Source organism: Gossypium raimondii, chromosome 4 (genome assembly GCF_025698545.1).
Source record: "Gossypium raimondii isolate GPD5lz chromosome 4, ASM2569854v1, whole genome shotgun sequence".
Taxonomy (NCBI): domain Eukaryota; kingdom Viridiplantae; phylum Streptophyta; class Magnoliopsida; order Malvales; family Malvaceae; genus Gossypium; species Gossypium raimondii.
This window is the reverse complement of record NC_068568.1, coordinates 4,442,021-4,461,741: the sequence shown is the minus strand read 5'-3', so window position 1 is coordinate 4,461,741 and position 19,721 is coordinate 4,442,021. Positions and strand designations below refer to the sequence as shown.

The 19,721-nt window shown below is 31.8% G+C and overlaps 2 protein-coding genes across 2 annotated transcripts; both read right to left on the bottom strand.

Annotated features, from left to right (window-relative positions):
* Positions 1–354: 354 nt before the first annotated feature.
* Positions 355–7,714, bottom strand: LOC105779716 (uncharacterized). The gene is made up of 11 exons (XM_012603609.2): positions 7,358–7,714; positions 6,454–6,737; positions 6,145–6,339; positions 4,980–5,326; positions 3,924–4,215; positions 2,911–3,069; positions 2,017–2,382; positions 1,433–1,498; positions 1,221–1,269; positions 917–1,040; positions 355–724 (listed from the first exon to the last, which is right to left on the bottom strand). The coding sequence occupies exons 1-11, from the start codon at positions 7,656–7,658 to the stop codon at positions 640–642; spliced, it is 2,268 nt and encodes a 755-aa protein (XP_012459063.1). The 5' UTR covers positions 7,659–7,714; the 3' UTR covers positions 355–639.
* Positions 7,715–11,224: 3,510 nt separating this feature from the next.
* On the bottom strand, positions 11,225–15,724 carry LOC105779717 (phytochrome-associated serine/threonine-protein phosphatase 1). Its single transcript, XM_012603610.2, has 10 exons — positions 15,433–15,724; positions 14,714–14,860; positions 14,527–14,594; positions 13,965–14,022; positions 13,573–13,683; positions 13,440–13,490; positions 12,463–12,606; positions 12,300–12,395; positions 12,142–12,213; positions 11,225–11,669 (listed from the first exon to the last, which is right to left on the bottom strand). Exons 1-10 carry the CDS (start codon positions 15,511–15,513, stop codon positions 11,586–11,588), a joined length of 912 nt encoding a protein of 303 aa, XP_012459064.1. The 5' UTR covers positions 15,514–15,724; the 3' UTR covers positions 11,225–11,585.
* Positions 15,725–19,721: the final 3,997 nt, after the last annotated feature.

Sequence of the window (19,721 nt, the reverse complement as noted above, 5' to 3'; positions counted from 1 at the left end):
TTTTTCCGAAATATATAGTTCCATTCGTGAAATGAATTAATATTAGTTTTATTTACCTAAAATGTAATTACTTAAATAAATATTTATGAAAAGACTATGAAATTTTATCAAATAATGTCATTTTGTAAAAAAATAAAATCCAAAATTAATATGGGAAAAAATCAACAACCAAACCAAGCCGAATGGATGGTTTAAAAATTTCAAAAAAAACAAAACCGAACCAAAATCACCCCTAGTTGACCGATGGAATTTCTTAATTGAGCTAAGGCGCAACATTAATAATAGTAGGGAGATTAAATTATGATAAATTAAAATATAGGGACTAAAACCATAATATGACCTTCTAGAGTTAGATACTCTGCTAAAGTTGGGAGTTCAATTTGATTAGATTCAAACAATGCCTGGGTAATGTTTACCAACAAAAGGCACAACATTTTCCCCAACAATGACTAAAAACAATGGGGTAATGAAAATTAAGATTGTAAGGAAACAAGTGAATATCGACTCTAAAAGCAATCATCACTTGTGCAAAGTTTGCACTGTAGAAACCCCAAAAACTTCAACCACCACCATGGCAGAAATTCCAAGCCAAAGCATATAGATTATCTAATTGGCATTACCTCTTGAATTTATCGGATTTTACGCGGACCCAGAGGCGGGAATCATATTCAGAGCTTTCAGCATAAAAGTATATGTCATGGCATCTTCTTGAAGCCTCTCAAATCTGCATTCAACAACATATTTGTTTAAACATTCGTGTATCTTATAATACCGGACAATCTATGGCTCAGTTTCATGTGATATTGAGGTTTTCGTAGAATATAAAGCTGGAATATCTATTGATATTTATAACTTAACGATGAAATATTCAGAACGCTAATAGCTTTTAGCAGAGGAACCAAGAAAGAGAAACTACCTTCCGGACTTTGAAAAATGGCCGGCACCAAGTTCACACTTGAACAACAGCATGTTATCGTCCGTTTTCATATCCCTTAGTTTAGCTACAAACTTTGCAGGTTCTGAGTACATAACACGCGGATCTACCACAATAGTATACAAAATAGGTTAATAGCAGTATGTGGAGAATATATGCTACTAGATATTTCCAGTGGCAGACATTTAATGTGCAGAATTATTATCGAGGAGGGACAAGCAATCAACCCATTACTATATGATCACAAAAAGAGAATATCATGTATTATACTGATCTTTATACTTGCCATGTAAGCCAGCTGTAACGAGAATATCCGGATAATTTTGAGCCTTCACCTGCAAAACATAGATATATTTGAGCCTAAACATAATGAAAAATTTAAAGTGATACATGATCAATATTCAGCGCTCCATGTTCATGCTCGACCGAGAAATAGTTAGTTGTCATATAGAATGCTAGTCGCGAAAGCCTGGAGAAACAGCAGTATTAGAGTCGTACATTATCAACAGGGGAATACGACTTCATATAGAAGTAAAACTCTTCCTTTCGAGGGTCACCCCATTCCTGTTGTAACAAAAACAGAAAGAAGGATAACATGGTTAGCAGTTAACGTACTGGACTAAACGATTTAATTTCAAACAAATAACGCTTATCCGATCTTCAGTAAAAACAATTGAAATTTGGGGTGAATCCTACAATAACTGAAAACAAGAAAAAATCACATACATCTAGTTTAAGGATAAATTTACCAACCCGATAAGCCAAATGGATTGTTTAGTCACTGACTCATTATTACTAATAGAGTTTGTGCTTCTATATAGTGCAGATCTGTATTTGGCAGGTTATAGAACACGAAAACTCAAACCATTTACAAAAATCAAATTACAACACTCAGATTTCTTAAACATGTTAAAGATTCATCATGGCAGTCACTAAGGAACTACATCAAATCAATCCCCGAAAAGTGTTTGCCAAGATGATAATGCAATTCAATACTAATGCGCCAGTAGCCGCTTGTACCAGATTGTTTCAATGGTCATGCAAAAAATGAAAATCAAATTTTGTAAGGAGAAAGACAATACCTCCCACTCTGAAGTTGTAAGAGGGATAGTAGGGTCAAGCATTGTAGTCAGGACATCTACAAAAGGCACTCCAGCGACAGCAGCCTTCCACAAATCAGGCCTCATGTTAAGAACTGCACCAATAAGCAATCCACCTGCACTTCTTCCCTCTATGCACAATTTTTCCTTTGAACAGTACTTCTGTTCAATTAAATACTCGGCACAAGAGATAAAATCTGTGAAAGTATTCTTCTTCTTTAAAAATTTCCCATTCTCATACCATTGCCTCCCCATTTCACCACCTCCACGAATATGAGCTATTGCAAAGATAAACCCACGATCTAATAAAGACAGCCTTGATGCCTCAAAGTCTGGATCTATACATATCTGCGCTAACAGACATGTAACACTATATTACATTACTGAAATTCAATAATTATACACCGAAATTCGTACACATTCAACTAAAAGGATACTCCAAAATGATGCAGCACATAATCATAGACATGTGAAAGTCATAGTTCCAACAGTTTGCAAAAAGAAAAAAAATGTTTGAATGTAAAGTGCCCTCTTGAAAGATCACTTAACTTTCTGAATGCATAATTTTGAGAAACTGAAGGAGGAAAAAGGGTAAGAGAGGGCACCCGTAGAAGTAAAACAAAACTGAACAAGTTTTTGAGACTTTCATAGTATTCACAAATCCAGAAAAGGCTAGAAAAACCAGAGACTAAACAAAATAGTGTACAATCAAGGAAGACTATACAAGCACGGAAATTGCCTTCACATCACATTAAGATAAACTTCCTCATTAGTTCAACATGGTCTTAGCAAAACTGTAATAAAATAGAAGAATAATAACTCCAACTGGTAATTAGCACCTCTCACAAGAATTTATCCCATCGAATGAATTGTTACCTCATATGAACCATATCCATAAAGCAACATCGGGTCAGATCCATCAAGCTTGACAAGATTCTTTTGGTACACAATTGATATGGGAATTTCAGTGCCATCTGAAGCAGTAGCCCATTTCCTTTTGGTGACATAATTAGATGCATCAAAGCCTCCCAAAACCTGAAAAACAGACAACGTACAAAATTAATCCAGCATGATATGCACACATAGGACCCAAAAGTAATAATGAAATATAAATTCATAAACCTACTATTTTTATTCTTGACCGGTAAAAACAGATTGTGGTTTCTGGAGGGAGAATAATTTCTTTAACAAAATCTGATCAATACCATTTTATGAACAGATCAAGTCCTAAGAACTAAAATGGTTTTTTGCAAAATCTTCAGGAGAAAAGGGAAGGATATTATCAGGAAAAGAAGAAAACTTTCAATATATTTGAGGACCCGAGCAAAAAGGTCAGAAACAGGAAATCAAATATTGTAACTATTCTGAAATTCTGATCTTGGAAGGTCCATGTTGAAATTTAAGTCCTTGAATAAAACCATGACAGCTTGAATTGAAGTGCAGTGTTTAACTATGAGACCAAAATTATGGGAGAATAGCAGTTTAGCATCAGAAGCCCCACTTCCCTTTTTTTTATGATAAAAACCTCCGATTCCTTTTAGCTAACCGGAATAAACAAACTAAAAACATGTCACAGTATGATATAGAAGGTGCTACTTGAATGAGATACATTCTGCATAAGGACTCTTGGTAGTACATGAAAAGACCAATTCTAGAAAAGGAAGATCACTCCAACATGAAGGTGGGAAAAGCAAACCATGGATAGCAAAGCAATCGAGACAATTAGGTAAAGACAACTATACCTATAATTTGCTTGTAATCGGATCATGTCATGTAAAGTAACACACTGTACATATCAGTAGTTTTACTATTTTAGATCCTTATTTACACTAAGTTTTATCAACTCATTTCTTATCATGGTTCAAATGTTAACAAACAGTAGTGCTTACAGTTTCAATCTTCTTCAAAACAGACTCCCCAGTATTCATGTCATAGTCGTAGACAGAATTAGGCATCCTCAATGAGCTATAAGAAAACCGCAAAATGGTGGAGGAAAACTGTGATACTGATAGATCAACTGAGTATACAGGGTCAATAAATTGAACTGATTTACCCCCTTCAAGATTTATGAGTGGCTCTTCAACTTCCGGAAGATGGTAAACAGTAATTTTGGGCAAACCTTCTTCACGCTCAGAGACAGCAAGATGATCACTAAAAAGTTTAATATACTGAATCTTTACACTGAAGAAGAAAAAAAATAAAATGGTAAGCTGCCATCCAGTATAAAAGATGCATACAAATGAAAGAATTTGCAAAATAGTTGGTAAACTGATTGATAACCAATCAAACAAAGCACCCGTCCACATGGGAGTAACAAATCATCATTTCCACTTCTTAGGAAGCATCATTCACAATTGCAAAATGCAATAAAAACATAAACTATACAATCTGACACCCAACCAAACAGAAAAGTTTCAGCTAAATTTTAACTTGTTCTTTCACAGGCTATGACTAAAAATAACCACAGTTGTGAACTGATAACATCAATGGTTAAGCAGTATAGCTCCTTGCGCATACATCATTGGAATCATTAAATGATTAACTCATAATTTCCAGCAAAGCAGCCATCATAGATCTGACAATAACCCAAAAACAGAAAACAAATAATTAAGCATAATTACAAAAATGCATTGCAAGTGATTATAAGTATCGAAAAAAAAAAGATTTCCTCATCTAATCTTGCTCTACTCAGACATACATAATTTTTCTAGGTTTGAAATTGTAAAATATCATTTCAGAAACAAACTAGATAGTTGCATTGAAGCCCCCCAAAAAAAAAAAAATAAGAACAAGCAAGAATGTGTTTCCATGTTGAACATTATATGTTTGAAAGAGCATCATAATCCAAACAACCTCCTCCCTCCCCCCAAAGTAATGTAAAAATAAAAGCAACATATACAAGAAACTAGTGAAAGGTCATGGAAAACTTTAGAATTCCTTACGACCTTGCCCTGTGAGGAATAAGAACTGTTGTTGCAGATGTATTATCCACTGGACAAGCTAGTAGTTCTGAATTGAAAAACTCATCACTTCTCCTCTGGATAAAGAAGTGGTTTCCACGATGACTAACAGAGGTATCAATGCCAATTATACGAGGCGTCAAAACCTTAAGGCCTTCTTCCAGCTTAGAAACCTCAAGATAAAAGACAAATCTTGTAATTTTGCTTTCAGATGCAATAAACAAAAATTTCTCACTCTCAGAGGCTTCAAGACCAAGGGAAAACATGTCATCCTTCTCGTGGTAAAGGCATGAGTCATTGGATTGGTCTGCTCCCAACTTATGTAACCATGCCTATCATGAGAAATAAAAGAAAAGGGAGGTTAATGTAGTTGTACTTCAGAGAACGACAAAAGGAGAGGATTTATGTTTAGATTAAACTGAATTTAACAATTACCTGCCAACACAGAAGAACAAGAAGCTAAAGGTAACAATAATAAAACTCTACCTGGACTTGAAGAAGGCACATGATCCTATTTGAGCACTAATATGTTATGCAACTGTAATTTTTTCCTAGAATCATGTGGACAACTGGAAAGATCTGATGACTATTATACATGTACATAGACTCTAAAAAGAAAAGAATTATGTGAAAAAGAAAACATATGTGCGATCTTGTATAAAGGTACATGATACAGGGATATTATTTGTAAAAATCAGGATTTTTTCTCTGCGTCATGTAGGGATAAAAACATCCTTTTGAAACTCAAAAGACTCAAGCCATGAGTCTAAAGAATTATATAAATGAAATGGATAGCCAGACTTTTGATTTCTAACAAGAAATCAACGGAAAGGAAGAAATTCAGAAACAGTTTATTAACATCAAAGACTACATAAAAAAAATCCCAGATAGGGGACTCTGAATTAGTCGCGTATATGGTTATGATATGTAAGTGTCATTATTTTCACCTTATAATGAGCACGATAAAAGATGGACAGTGGTACTGATATAGAATCTACTGGAACAAAACAATATGGAGGGAAAAAGTGGGAACGAATAGAAAGCTTAGTTAAAACATTAAGAAGAGTGCAAAACAAAAAAGGACTACTGTCTTTAATAGGATCCCAATGTGTCAAAAACCTTTTAAGGAACGGAAACTGAAAACCCATACCTTATCTGGCCGAAGGATCTCATCCATTGTAATGTAAACCAAAGCATCATTACCAGCCCATTCAAGATTTGACGTTACACCTACTAGTGGTTTCCCTATTGGAGCTTGAGTCTCTGCATCAATCACATAGACAGTATAAATTTCATCTCCTTTAGTGTCTTCAGCGTATGCAACCATCTTATGATTTGGACTGACCTGAACAACAAATTGCATTAAGAGACTTCATAAGAAAAAAATATGAACATTAACAAAAGGAAAGCAAGCCCATTCAAAACCAAGTTAACAATATGAAGCCGGGTCATAACTGACCTTAAAAGCACCAATCCTGTAAAAACCATGTTCTTGAGCCTTAACATTCTCATCCAAGATTACATGCTCGGGCGGAGCATCAGGCCCAGTGGGCATAGTATCGTGAACAGAAGATGGAGCATCGCGATTAGGAATGGGACGCCTGCAATATTGAACATATTCCTTTCCTTCCAAAGTCCTTGAATAATAATAATAGGGTCCTTTCCGAAGAGGAGCAGATATATCATCCTCTTTGATTCGACCTCTAATCTCAGCATAAATTTCATCTTCAAATTTTTTGGTTCCTACAGCAGCATTATTACGTTAAATAAAATGCTACGAAAATGGAAAGGCAATTTAACAACCGAAGAAGTGAATGCAACTCAAAAAAGTATCATACCAAAACGGTAGCAAAGTTGTTTGTCAACATTCTCGAGAAACAAATAGAAAGTTGACTAAGCCGGTAGATATGCATAAACAAATATATATATTCGGCCTTTAAATCACATCACAGCATAAATTTCATCTTCAAATATTTCGGTTCCTGCAGCAGTATTCTTACATCCAATAAAATGCTATGGAAATAAAAGAGTAACTTAACAACCGAAGAAGAGAAAGCAACTCAAAAAAATCAGATCAAAACAGTAACACTTCCAAGAAACAAATAGATAGTTGAGGAAGTGAATAGATATACATATGCCTATATACATATATATAGCTTTGATTCGACCTCTAAGTCTCAGTATCAAATTTCATCTTCGAATATTTTGGTTCCTACAGAAGTATTCTTACGTTCAAAATGAAAGATGAATCTAACAACCGAAGAACTGAAAGCAACTCAATAGAGTTCCAGATCAAAGTTGCTTTTTAACATTTCCGAGAAGCAAACAGAAAGTTAAGGAAATCGATATACATATATACATACCGGACATCATGGCCTCGGTATAGGCGTTCTCTTGTTGAAGATAAGAGATGACTTTAGGGTTCTTGCGAGAGTCATCGCGAAGCCAGTAGTAATTGTCAACTCTAACGTCCCCGAACAACTCCATCTCGTGCTTCACTTTCTCGGCCAACGGCGGAGATGGAAGCTGAGAACGAGAGCCCATGGTGGCCGTTGATAGGCGGCGTGAGGCGGAGATCTTCGGATGGGCGGCGAGGATGCGATGAGAAGTAGAGAAGAGTAGTAGCCGGAGATGTAGAACTCCGCCTATGCAATTAGAATTCATATAATAATGTCGCCAAATGGAATCTTTTCTTAATTCCTCCAAAAGCTGAGATGTGTTTTAATTTTTAAATATTAATTAGAATATTTGTCAGGTTTTAAATTCCTCGAAAAAAATGAGATGTTTTTTTTTTTATTTTTTTATTTTTTAAATATTAATTAGAATATTTGTCAGGTTTTAAATTCCTCCCAAAAAAAATGAGATGTGTTTTAATTTTATTTTTTATTTTTAAATATTAATTAGAATATTTTTCGGGCTTTAAATTCCTCCAAAAAAACTGAGATGTGTTTAATTTTATTTTTAAAAATTTTAAATATTAATTAGAATATTTGTCCGGTCTAAAAGAATATATATGTTTTACCACATCATTCATTATCCCAATTGACGTGAATAACTTAATTTTTTTGTCATATAAATTATTTATATTTTAAGTTAATTAATATTTTTAAAATTTTGTTATTAGTTAAAGATTTTTATGCTAATTAGATTTTATTATAATAAGGATTATTTATAGGACTGAATTTCTAAAAAGATAAAAATAAAATATTTTTAAATATTTAAATAATTTATTATAGATAGATTTCATAAACAACAAATTAATGTATTCCATAAACACTTTTCATCTATGATTAATCTAGAAAATTGTATATATCATTCATTTATAATAATTTAAAACATTGTTTTTTCAAATTAAATATTGAATTATAAAATTATTTAAATTTATTTATAATAATATCAATCATAAAATTGAATTTATACAAAATTATAAAATAATTTAAATATATTTTAATTAATACATACAAATAAATCCTCGAACTTTCGATTGATCTAGGCACTTGGGGTCCTATGGATGAAGACATGATCTCTCTAGATCTCATTGAATTTCAGTCTGAAGAAGAGCTTTATAAAGATCGTATTGACTTTTATCAAAGAAATACATGATTAACTGAGGCTATTCAAACAGGTACGGGTCAACTAAACGGTATTCCTATAGCAATCGGGGTTATGGATTTTCAGTTTATGGGGGGAGTACTGACTGAGAAACCACTATATATTTATTGTCACGGCTGGAAAAATAATTAATTTTAAAAAAATATATTTTATGTTTTTAAGAAATAAGTTAAAATTAGCCATTAGGTAGTTGTCGTTTTCTTTGGATTATTATTTGAGGACAAAAATATTTTGGACTTAATTTTTTATTACTTTAGTTTTAATAATCAAATTTTAATTAAATTGTTTTTCATTTGATGTAACAGATAATTCATGTCTATTTTATTTTTAACACAAATAATTTCTTTTAATTTTTTTGAATTTTTTTATTTTTTAATATTTCTATAAAGTACATTTTAACTACATTGTGGGCTATCACGTTACTATCATTAAAAATTGAGCATTTCAATCAATTTTTTTGTCCAAATAAAAGTAATTTAATTAAATTTTGAAGGTGGAAGGTCAACCTTTTTGTCGAGTTTACAAACTTCACTCTCAGTATGCCAAATAATTTTCAACGTGTGTGTGTCATGGGTTAAATTATAACAATGAGTTGGATTTTTTTTTAATTAAAATTTCGAATTCAAATTTTATAGATGAAAAAATAATAAGTTAAGAGTTCAGTTTGTTTCTTAAGAAAAATATTGTACTCAAATCTTATAGATAAAAATATATTATGAAAGTTGTTTTAATGTAAAGGATCAACTTTTAACTCAATACTAGATTAAATCGAAACTCATAATAAAAAAATAAACAATTAATTTATTTTTATTATTATAGTCAAAGTTTGAATTTTATATAATATTCTTTTTATTCATGTCTCATCCAAGTAGCTTTTTATTCATGGTGAGAACAAAATTAGTTAGCTAAATTATTATTTCTTTAAATCCTTGAATTCTCTCTCTTTTGTTCTTTTCAAAATAAGTTCCATGCCTTTTTATAACTAAATAAATTATTTTGGTATAAAGCAAAGATTAAAAAATTAATATTAAAAAACTAAAAATTGAATAATTTAATCTTTTGTACATTAAATATTCATGCAAAGAAAAATAATAATAACAAGAGTTATTACACTAGAAATCCCTAAATTATGATCCTAATTTTAAATTAATCCCTAAACTTTAAACTTTCTAATTACAAAAATTCATTTTATCGTGTAGCCTCTTTCTTCGGGTAATTTACCAATAAAAGCCCTTTTTTTTCAAAATTTACCGAAATAGGCCAACTATTTAATTATTTACCGGAATGGTCCATTTTCCGCGAAATCGCGTCCACGTCAGCGCGATGTCAGGGCACGCGCCAGGAAATCTCGTCCACGTCAGTGCGACTTGCTGACGTGGACGGAAATCTCGCCCTAGAGGACGCGATTTGCTGACGTGGCATGAACAGTTTATGTTTTTTAGCTTGAAAAACTTTGAAAGGCCATAACTTTTGGCTCGGTTGTCCGATTGAGACGATTTTTTTTATTTCGAATAAATTTTCGAGATCTACACGCTGAAAAACTGCTTAGAGATGAACAGGGACTAATTTGTAAAGTATAATTTGTTAGTTACGAGTATAGGGACTAAAGTGTAATTATTTCAAAATTAGCATGAAATTTTTGTATTTAAGAATATTTGAATGTTATGGAAGGATGAAATTGAAATTGAATTGAAAAACGAAGCTTAGATTTGAAAATATGACTATTTAGGTTTTAGGGACTAAATTGAATAAAATGGAAAATTTTAGGGAACTTTTCAAAAGTGGAATGAGCTGACTTATTATACCTATAACAGGATGATATAAGACAATTCTGTAAAAAAAGATCCGGTGTTTACTTCAAATAAATAAGGAAAATAATGATTTGAATGTTTCAAAATTCAATTTTAAACCGAAAAAATCAAAATTTAGGGGTAAAAAAGGATCTTTTTCGATGAAAACTGCAGCAAACCGCCTTCGGCTGTTTGTCAGCGCGTAGATCTCGAAAATTTATTCGAAATCAAAAAAAAATTGCCTCAATCGAACAACCGAGCGAAAAGTTATGGCCTTTCAAAGTTTTCCAAGCTTAAAAACATAAAATGTTCATCCACGTCAGCAAATCGCGTCCTGACACGTACCCTGACATCGCGCTGTCGTGGACGCGATTTCGCGGAAAATGGCCCATTCCAGTAAATAATCAAAAAATCAGCCCATTTCGGTAAATTTTGAAAAAAATGACTTTTATTAGTAAATTACCCTCTTTCTTCACTTTTATTTTAGTTTTAGTTTTGTGATAACATTTTATGTTTCCTTTAATTATTAAATTAACAGATTTAATAATGGAGAAACTTGATTGGTATAACATCGATAATTTGAAGACGTAATTAGAATGTTTTGAACTTTAATGGTCAATTTAAAATGAAACAATAATGTTCATTAATAAAACCAAGACCCAAATTAACTGAAAAATATTACATGCTTAAATTCATTAGGATTCAGTCCCCATAAATTTTACTTGTACCAACATCAAAACTATAAAGCTTTAAATTACTAATGGCCAAGAAACTTTGACCCCAAAATATATCATATATAGTAAATAAAAGGAAAGGAAAAGAAAAACATAAAAAGGAAACAATGAGTCAATTTTAGCACTAGAGATGAGAAGAAGCAATATACATAAATGAAACAAATACACATCCCCAACAATTCAAAAACACACATTAGCTAAGCATAAAGTAGCAGCAGCATCTATTAACAAAAAAAAAAAAAAAACGGAATGCGAAAAATGAAGGCAAAGACGAAGTCGAAGGACAAAGAGGAACATTTTGAGGTTAAAGCAGGGCTTGGACCAGACAATTTCCAGGGCAGGTCCCATCTGCAAAACATTTTATGTATTTCAAGGCTTCCTCCTTTGACACCTTCTTTCAATAATCAAATGCTTGGATAATATTACAAGTACTGCAGTATGTTATCTCTTTTCGATTACAAGAAATACGGGACTCCGGTCCTCGGCCCTCTCATCTGATTATTCTCTTCTGTTTCAGTGAAATACTTCACTTTTCTCTCCTGAAAACCGATGTCAAAAATAGTAAGCATCATGAATATCATGTATTTGAGGATGAGATTACATTTATTATTAAATATCATTAAGAAAAAAAACTAGACCAGAAGTTGAATCAATCAGATCTTCGATTTTCAGTTCAACAGATTGAACCAAAGGATTTGATCAAAACCCTTTTTTAATATATTTTAAAGGTTCAAATCCCATTGATTACAAACAAAATTTTAAAAAGGAAAAAGTTCAAAAATACAAAATTTGTCTTTAATGGTTTTATCTGAATTTGTACTGGTTAAACCAGTAATATTGCCGGTTCAATGTCTAACTGGGTTAATACACCAGACCAAACAGCCTTCCAGTTTCCGGTTCAACTAATCTAATCAGCAGTTAAATTTGATACTAAAGAAGACTACCTACACACAAATATATAGACACAATGGGAAAAGAAGATAGCGAGGGGAAAAAAAAAACAATTCTCACCATATTCTCATTGAAGCTCAATATAGAAGCTACATTCCCACAACGGTAACAATAATTTGGTGCAGACCACACCTGGAAATTTCAATAAACAAGAAACTCCATTAGCCTCTTAATAACATTAAGCTTTAAAGGTTTAAGCAGAAAGTTTAGTGTCTCACAGTTACAAGGCCTTTATCTTCAAACATATACTTAAGGCCTTCTTGCACGAGTTGGTGGGCTCGACAAACAAGATCGAGATTATTTATGTGGTTGAACTGCAACAGATGAAAAGATTAAGATTATTATTTCAACATGACTATAGACTGAGATGAGATCAATTACCTCCGATGTGACCCTGGACCCAAATAGCCAACCTGCTCCGCGTGGACTGACTGCCCATGTTTCAATATCTTCAGGATCACTCCACATGAGATCACAGAATGGGCCTTCGTGAGGAATCTCAGAGTTCCGCTCAATTACCCTCATCTATTATAGAAGCAGAGAGAAGAAAAATGCATCAAGCACCATATACAATAAAGAGAAAGTAGAACCTGGAGCTTAACTTGGTTCAAGTAGTCATCCTTAAGGGGTAGCATTTAGCAAATCTGGAGTTCGAGTCCCAACAACTACAACCCTTCCCCTAATCCCCATGCTAAAAAGTGAATAAATAAAGAGAAACTAGTACTTAATATTGAAAATACCATCATTACAAAATGGATGGTTATCGACTAAAGAGTCACTTCTTCAGCAGTAAGAAACCAAAGAAAAACACACAGCACGACCAAGACTTAGTTTTTACAAGATAAGACTTTGAAGTGGATGGCTATTTATGAAACGGAAAGGAATGATATTAATCCTAGGACAAGATGGTTACAAAAACATGTAAAGTCCAACGCTGTGATGCACCCCATGAATGGTTAAAAGCCAGAAAGGTTGCCTGATCAATGTATGCAGCCAAAGCTAAAAAGACCATCCAAAATATCTAAAATCCTATAACCTTCCCATTATTTCCTAAAATATTACTCTTCTTCTCTTGACCATAATTTTGCCTTCCCCTAAAAGACAAGGAGGAAATAAGGCACCATACCAGTTCACTACATAATGATAATCGTTCATGCTTTGTACAAGATAACTATCCTGAACTTCAACATACACAAGTTGTGATCAAAGAAAACATCTGGGCTGTAGGCAAATACTCTAAAATTACAACACATGACATGCACAAGCAAACGTAAGCAAAATAAATGATATATTAAAAATTGAGTGAACTTCTAGCATTGCTGCAAATAAAAATTGCCAACCAGAACCTAAGAAAATACCTGATCAACTGATCGTATATCAGGAGAAAGACCACCATGTACACAGAGTACCTGCAAAATAGAAAATAGGAGATCTATTAAAGAATGCAAGTAAGGTGCTTAGCTATAGATGCTTTAGAAAGAGAATGCTTACAGTCCCATTTATAATTGCTGAAAGTGTAAGATAATCAAAAACATCTGTACAATACCGCCATGCATTAGCATTTCCATACTTCCTCTGGCACTCATCATAGAAACCATAAACCTAGTAAAGATATGTACACACAGTAAACTGTCAGTCCCTCATATTTGGAATGCTTTTACCGAAACCCTAAAATTCAAACTAATGCTGTATTTGGACATAAAAACTGCGATCCTCACAAAATTTAACCCTTAGAGTTCCATTCATGCGTCCTAGAAAGGTATCCAATCTTCTCCCCCAACCCCCCCCCCCCCAAAAAAAAAAAAAAGGTTGCTCCAAAAGGAAAGGAAAAGAAATATCAGTGTGATACGCATTTTCCTTGGTGATATAATTTTAACACATACCTGAGTTAATTGTCTGCTCTCATGATTCCCCCGCAAGAGAGTGATATTAGCTGGGTGCCTACAATTCAGAAAACATAGGAAAAAGAAAAAGTTACCTCTAGCTGCAAATAAGAAACAACATTAGATAACCCGACAAACAAAAAATAGGACCAGAAAAGTAATTTCCTTATCAAATGCATAGACAAACAGTAGCGGAACAAATTCATAAATATTTATATCTGTATTTTGAATCTTCTAATATAAATATTATATTACAGGCAACCTATCCTACTATCTTGCTGCCAAAACACCATGGTATGTCTGAAAGAACCATTTGGCCGTGAGTAGGACAAAACCAGTAATTTCAAAACAAATAATGAAATTTGACAATAATGATCTGATACACCTCAACCTATGGTTACATTATACATTAAAGGTCTGAGAATCCGGCTAGTAAATACAAAGAGAACCGAGGACGAATCAGAACCAGAGAAATAATGCATCCAATCACATAGTTGAATACCAGAAGACAAACCCAAAGAAAAATTATAGAAATGCTTGAGTATGTCTCTAGAGGACATACCTTGCCTTAAGAAGCAAAAGAATAGTGAAAACTTCAAGACTATTATAACCTCGATCAACAAAATCTCCCTGTCCAAAGGAAAAAGAAGGTTTAGCACCCATTACTTGAAACCAATATTATAACAGACATTGACATCACATAGAATTTTCACAAAATTTCCATGCATGACAGGAGATATAAAATATACCATAAAAATGTAATTTGTTTCTGGCACTTGACCTCCTGTCTGAAAGAGTTTCATCAGGTCATGAAACTGGCCATGGATATCACCACAGACGGTTACCGGACTGTTGACAGGTTGCACATTCGACTCCTCAACGAGAATTTCTTTTACCTGTAACGTTTAGTAGAATAAAAAAAGCCTTCAGATAAAACACACAAATAATAAACCTTCACAGAAAATAAAAAACTGACATCACTGCAATGGATGACATAGAAACTAGATACTAAAGTTAAGCATATGAATCTGCAATCAATTAAAATCCCCAGATTCCCAGGAAATGCCAATTATTCAGGTCCTGGAAGCTTTGTTTTCATGAAATAAAACAACAACAACAATAATAATAACTCAGTTATGGGAAAATTCTTTTCATAAAAGAAATTAAGCAATATAAATATTAAAAATAATAAGAATAATAAAAATGCATAGATGACATAAATTTCAAGTACAGACATGAACTTGACATTTTTCTTGCATTTCTTGATTCATTTCAAAAAAGCTCTCAAACTTAATTCTACCATATCAAACATTCATTCTGTCAATTTCATCTGATTTCTCAATCACCAAAGAAGCCACACAAACCCTAGTCTTATTCCTCCCCCCCCCCCCCATAAATACAAACATAAAGAAAATGTAACCAATTAAAAAAAACCCTAGAATCATAAATGAGGCTAAAAAGAAAATACGTATTCGCAAAGGAGCTGAAGCTCGTCTTCCGAAAGATGCTGGCCTTCTTTAACCTTTGCTATCCACTGATCCAAATCCATCGATTTTTTTTTTCTTCTCTTTCGGAATTTGAATTCCCTTTTTATTTTCTTCTTTTTGCTGTGTAGATAAATATATGAAATTTCTCGCACTTTTCTCTTTGGAATTTGAATTCCTTTTTAAGTACCAGAGAGACTGCGAAAAGAACAAGATTTCAATGGACGCTTTCCTTCTTTGTTATTTTTATTTTCGTTAAACGATCAAACAAACAAAACAGATCTGGGCGTTTTTCTTTTATTATTATTATTAGTGTAAACTACTAAAATAGTCATTTTTGTTTACTTCAGCTTATATTTTAGTCATATATGCTTGAAATGTTACGTTTTTGTCACTTAATTAATATGTTGTAACATTTTAGGGAATTTCAGAAATAACCCAAAATTTTTCATTAATTACAAGAATAACCTGTTTTAAACGGACCTAAATGTAAATATACCAAAAATTTAAAACCATTTAAAATTGAAGCTATCGATAGGAATGGTGTGACCACTTTTTTTCATCTAATCTAAAAGGGTAATTGCTTCATCAGGTCTCTGAATATTTTACATAATTAGACTTCAGCTCAATGCCGCCAATGGCAACGGTGACACCTAAAATAATATTTTTTTAAATAAATGGTGGTGACACCAATGGCAATGGCGTCACTGACGTTTACTGTTCAAAATAAGTCATTTAAGTATAAAATTTTCAAAGTGGGTCATTTTCATAAATAATGTAAAATTTTGGGTCATCTTTATAAAAAGCCATATTTTAGTCACTTAACCAAACATAAGTGACTAAAATATAGAAAAATAAAAGTAACTATATTGGCAGTTTACCCTTAATATATATTTTTTGTCATATATTATATATATAAAAAAAAAGGCAGTGAAAACGACAGCGTCTCTGCAATGATATTTCTTTTTTGGGTCAACTCTAACTAACATCCTCAAACAATCACCTAGATTCCATATTGGTCCCTAAATTTCTAAAGGGTAAACTACACAGTTGCTCACCCAACTTTCATAAGTTTTCATTTTGGGCCCCAAAAATAGAAAGTTTGCAATTTAGGCACTGTTGTTACATACTTTTATCGTTTTAGTCACTCGTCGTTAATTTGTCATTAAATACACTCACTTTAAGCACCTAACTTTAGTATATTTTCATTTTGGTCAATCATTTATCTTTTAAACTTCCTTTATTCTTTTTTTTCAATAATTAATTTTTGTTTTTTTTTCAATAAGGAAAAAAACTTAGGAATTTATAGAGGAAATTTGGGTTAGGAAAACTATTTTGTCTTTTTAATTTCTTTCATTTTCTTTCCTTGTAGAATTAATTTTAATTTTTTTGATAAAAGTTAAGAGAAAACATGGAGTTTTTGAGGAAAGGTACTTGAAAACAAAAACAAAAAGAAATTTCAGCTATAAATCAATAAAAATATCAAGATTACAATTTCATTCAATGTATCAACTAATTGTTCTATTTTCGCCCAACTTATCCTAGCCGAGTTGATTACTAATCCGAAGTATTAAAATTCCCTTAATTCTCTTCAAAGTTGTTAAAGAACTAACTTAATCTAATTATTGAGCTATTTTCCTATGCCAATGATTTAAACCAAATCGATTAAGAACAAACTCCAAATTTGATTACCCAAGGTAATTAGGTAATTTCTATCCTAATTACAAATCAAGATTAGACCCATTTAATTCAAATCAAGAGTTATTCATTTTTTACTTAAAATTTCACCAGTTGGGCTAAATACACGACATATACCTTTCAAGGTTTAATAAAAAAATTAAAAATTATTATTTTTATAAAAAGATGTGCCATAGTATTTGAACTAGACTTGTTCATGGGCCGGAGCCCGCCCGAAATATGGGAGGGTTCGGGTAAAATTATAGGCCCGAAATATGGGCTTGGACAAAAAATGAGGCCCGTTTAAAAAACGGGTCGGGCCTCGGGCACCACTTTTTTGGCCTGGGCCCGGCCCGAATATAATAAATATATATTTTTATTTTTTAATTTTAAAATACTTTTAAAATATTTTTTTATTTTTAAAATAATTTTTTAATGTTTATTTAAAAATGGGCCGGGCCGGGCTCGGGCTTATGATATTTTCCCAGGCCCGGGCTAGGGCAAAATTTTAGGCCGGCCAAAAATTTTTTCCGGGCCCGGCCCAGCCCATGGACAGGTCTAATTTGAACCCTAGTTGTGAAATTTTTTTTTTTCACTAATAACATATCAAATATGAACTCTATTTAACCATTTATGTTATATTTATGGGTAAACTATAAAAATAGTCATCCAACTTTCTTTTTTTTTCGATTTAGTTCTAAAATATTTATTTCAAAAGTTAAGTGATTAAATAAAAAATTAATAGTTGGATGACTATTTTTATACTTTACTCTATATTTATTTTTCAAGTTCATTGTTATTTTGAAACTCCAATATATAAAATAATAAAAATAATAAACTAATGGCCAAAAAAAGTGTTAGAGTTGTGTGACCCAAATTCTAAGAGATTGCTTGCAAGTTAAATAAAATATATTTTCTTTCTAGAAGATTGAGTATTTATTTGTAGAATATATTTAACATTTATTAGCATAGTTTATTTGACTTACTAACTTAGCCATTAGAGATTAGAACATTAGAAAAACACCCATTAGAGATTAGAACTCATAACACATTTAGAAAATTTGGTGTTTATTAAAAATATAAAATATATTAAAAATAACTTTTCTTTTTTTTTTTTTTGAACTACTTATTTTATATAATGTTTTATAATTGTTTATTTTATATAAATTGTATATTACAAAAATTGGGTTTTTTAATTTAATGAAATTTATAATATATTAAATTATTTATTAACTTTTATATTTTTTAAATATATTTTAATATTTTATATAATGTTTTTATAGGTTTTATAAAATTTTGAATTTTAAATTTAAAACTATATTATATATATTTTAGGATTTTGATTTTTGTAATGGATAAACATCATCAATTGTCATATATGTAAAAGAACGTAACATAACATGTTCTCATTAGTTCAAAGTTGAAATGGATTCAAATTAAAGTCTTAATTTTTAAGTGGGACTAAAATGGGAATTATCCTAGTCTGCTCCCCTCTTGGCTTGGTCCATCGAGGTATAATAGCGAATAAGAGGCTTAATTACTAAAACAGACCTTGGATTTTCTTTTGACTGCAATAAGATAATGATTAAAGAATTTTCCAAATATAATAATAAATTTAAATAATTTAATCACAATATAAAAATAATAATACAATCCACAATCCCAATTTAATATATAAATTTTCTTTATTATTATCCCAACATATATACATAAATTAATATCCACACCATTTCTTCTTTTATTAAGTTTCTTAAATTTTAATACCACTTTACAACGGATTCCGATTATCAATATAACAGGATGATTCCTCTCGAAGAAGATAAATGGTGAACCATTACCTTGCGATTACATCCCTGACTTTGAAATCTACAAGGATAAATATAAAGAACCGTGGAAGATTTTCGGGGAGACTTCAGGTGAAACTTTTTACGTCTTCACTAAACTAAAAAAGAAAGGTAATAGACAAAGAATCGATTGAGTAGCGAGATGTGGGACATGAAAGGAGCAAATGATCTCGTGACGGGAATACTCAGATAGGGTCTCAACAACTTTTGATTTTCGAGATTAAGGGACGTTCGCTCATGCATGAATTTTCGCTTCCTGCTGAACAAGTACGTTCATTTGCTTTTTTTATATTTTTATTATCAAATATCATGCCTTGTATATATGTTCGATTATTAATATTTTATATTTGCTTTTCTTTCTAATAAATAATAATAAACTACGGCATCTTAAATCTCTGTTTATACTTTATGAAAAAAATATATTAATATATATTTTGTTATATCTATATTTTATCTCTCAAATTTCTTTGTGAGGGATGGAAATAGTGGGAGATGATTAGGATGAAGAAGATGGGTATTGGGAAAAAATATTTAATTACTGTAATTAATTTATTAAAGTAAAAAGAATAATATAGGCTATTGAATCAATTTACTCCAAATTTATCATGGTATTTGATTCATGCATAAAATACTTCACCCATGAGCTTTACCTAATTTCAGCTGATCCGACCCGACCTGATTTATTATTTATTAATAATTTCCTTATTTAAATTTAAATTTAAATACAAAAATATTACTTTGAAATAATCATA

Coding starts and splice junctions, on each gene's coding strand:
- LOC105779716 (XM_012603609.2), bottom strand. CDS start 7,658: ATGAATTCTAATTGCATAGGCGGAGTTCTACATCTCCGGCTACTACTC. Junction 6,738..7,357: donor TACCGAGGCCATGATGTCCG/GTATGTATATAT, acceptor ATGCTGCTGTAG/GAACCAAAAAATTTGAAGAT. Junction 3,070..3,923: donor TTTTGAAGAAGATTGAAACT/GTAAGCACTACT, acceptor TCTGTTTTTCAG/GTTTTGGGAGGCTTTGATGC.
- LOC105779717 (XM_012603610.2), bottom strand. CDS start 15,513: ATGGATTTGGATCAGTGGATAGCAAAGGTTAAAGAAGGCCAGCATCTT. Junction 14,023..14,526: donor CTTTTGCTTCTTAAGGCAAG/GTATGTCCTCTA, acceptor TCTGAATTGTAG/GCACCCAGCTAATATCACTC. Junction 12,396..12,462: donor GGTCCAGGGTCACATCGGAG/GTAATTGATCTC, acceptor CATCTGTTGCAG/TTCAACCACATAAATAATCT.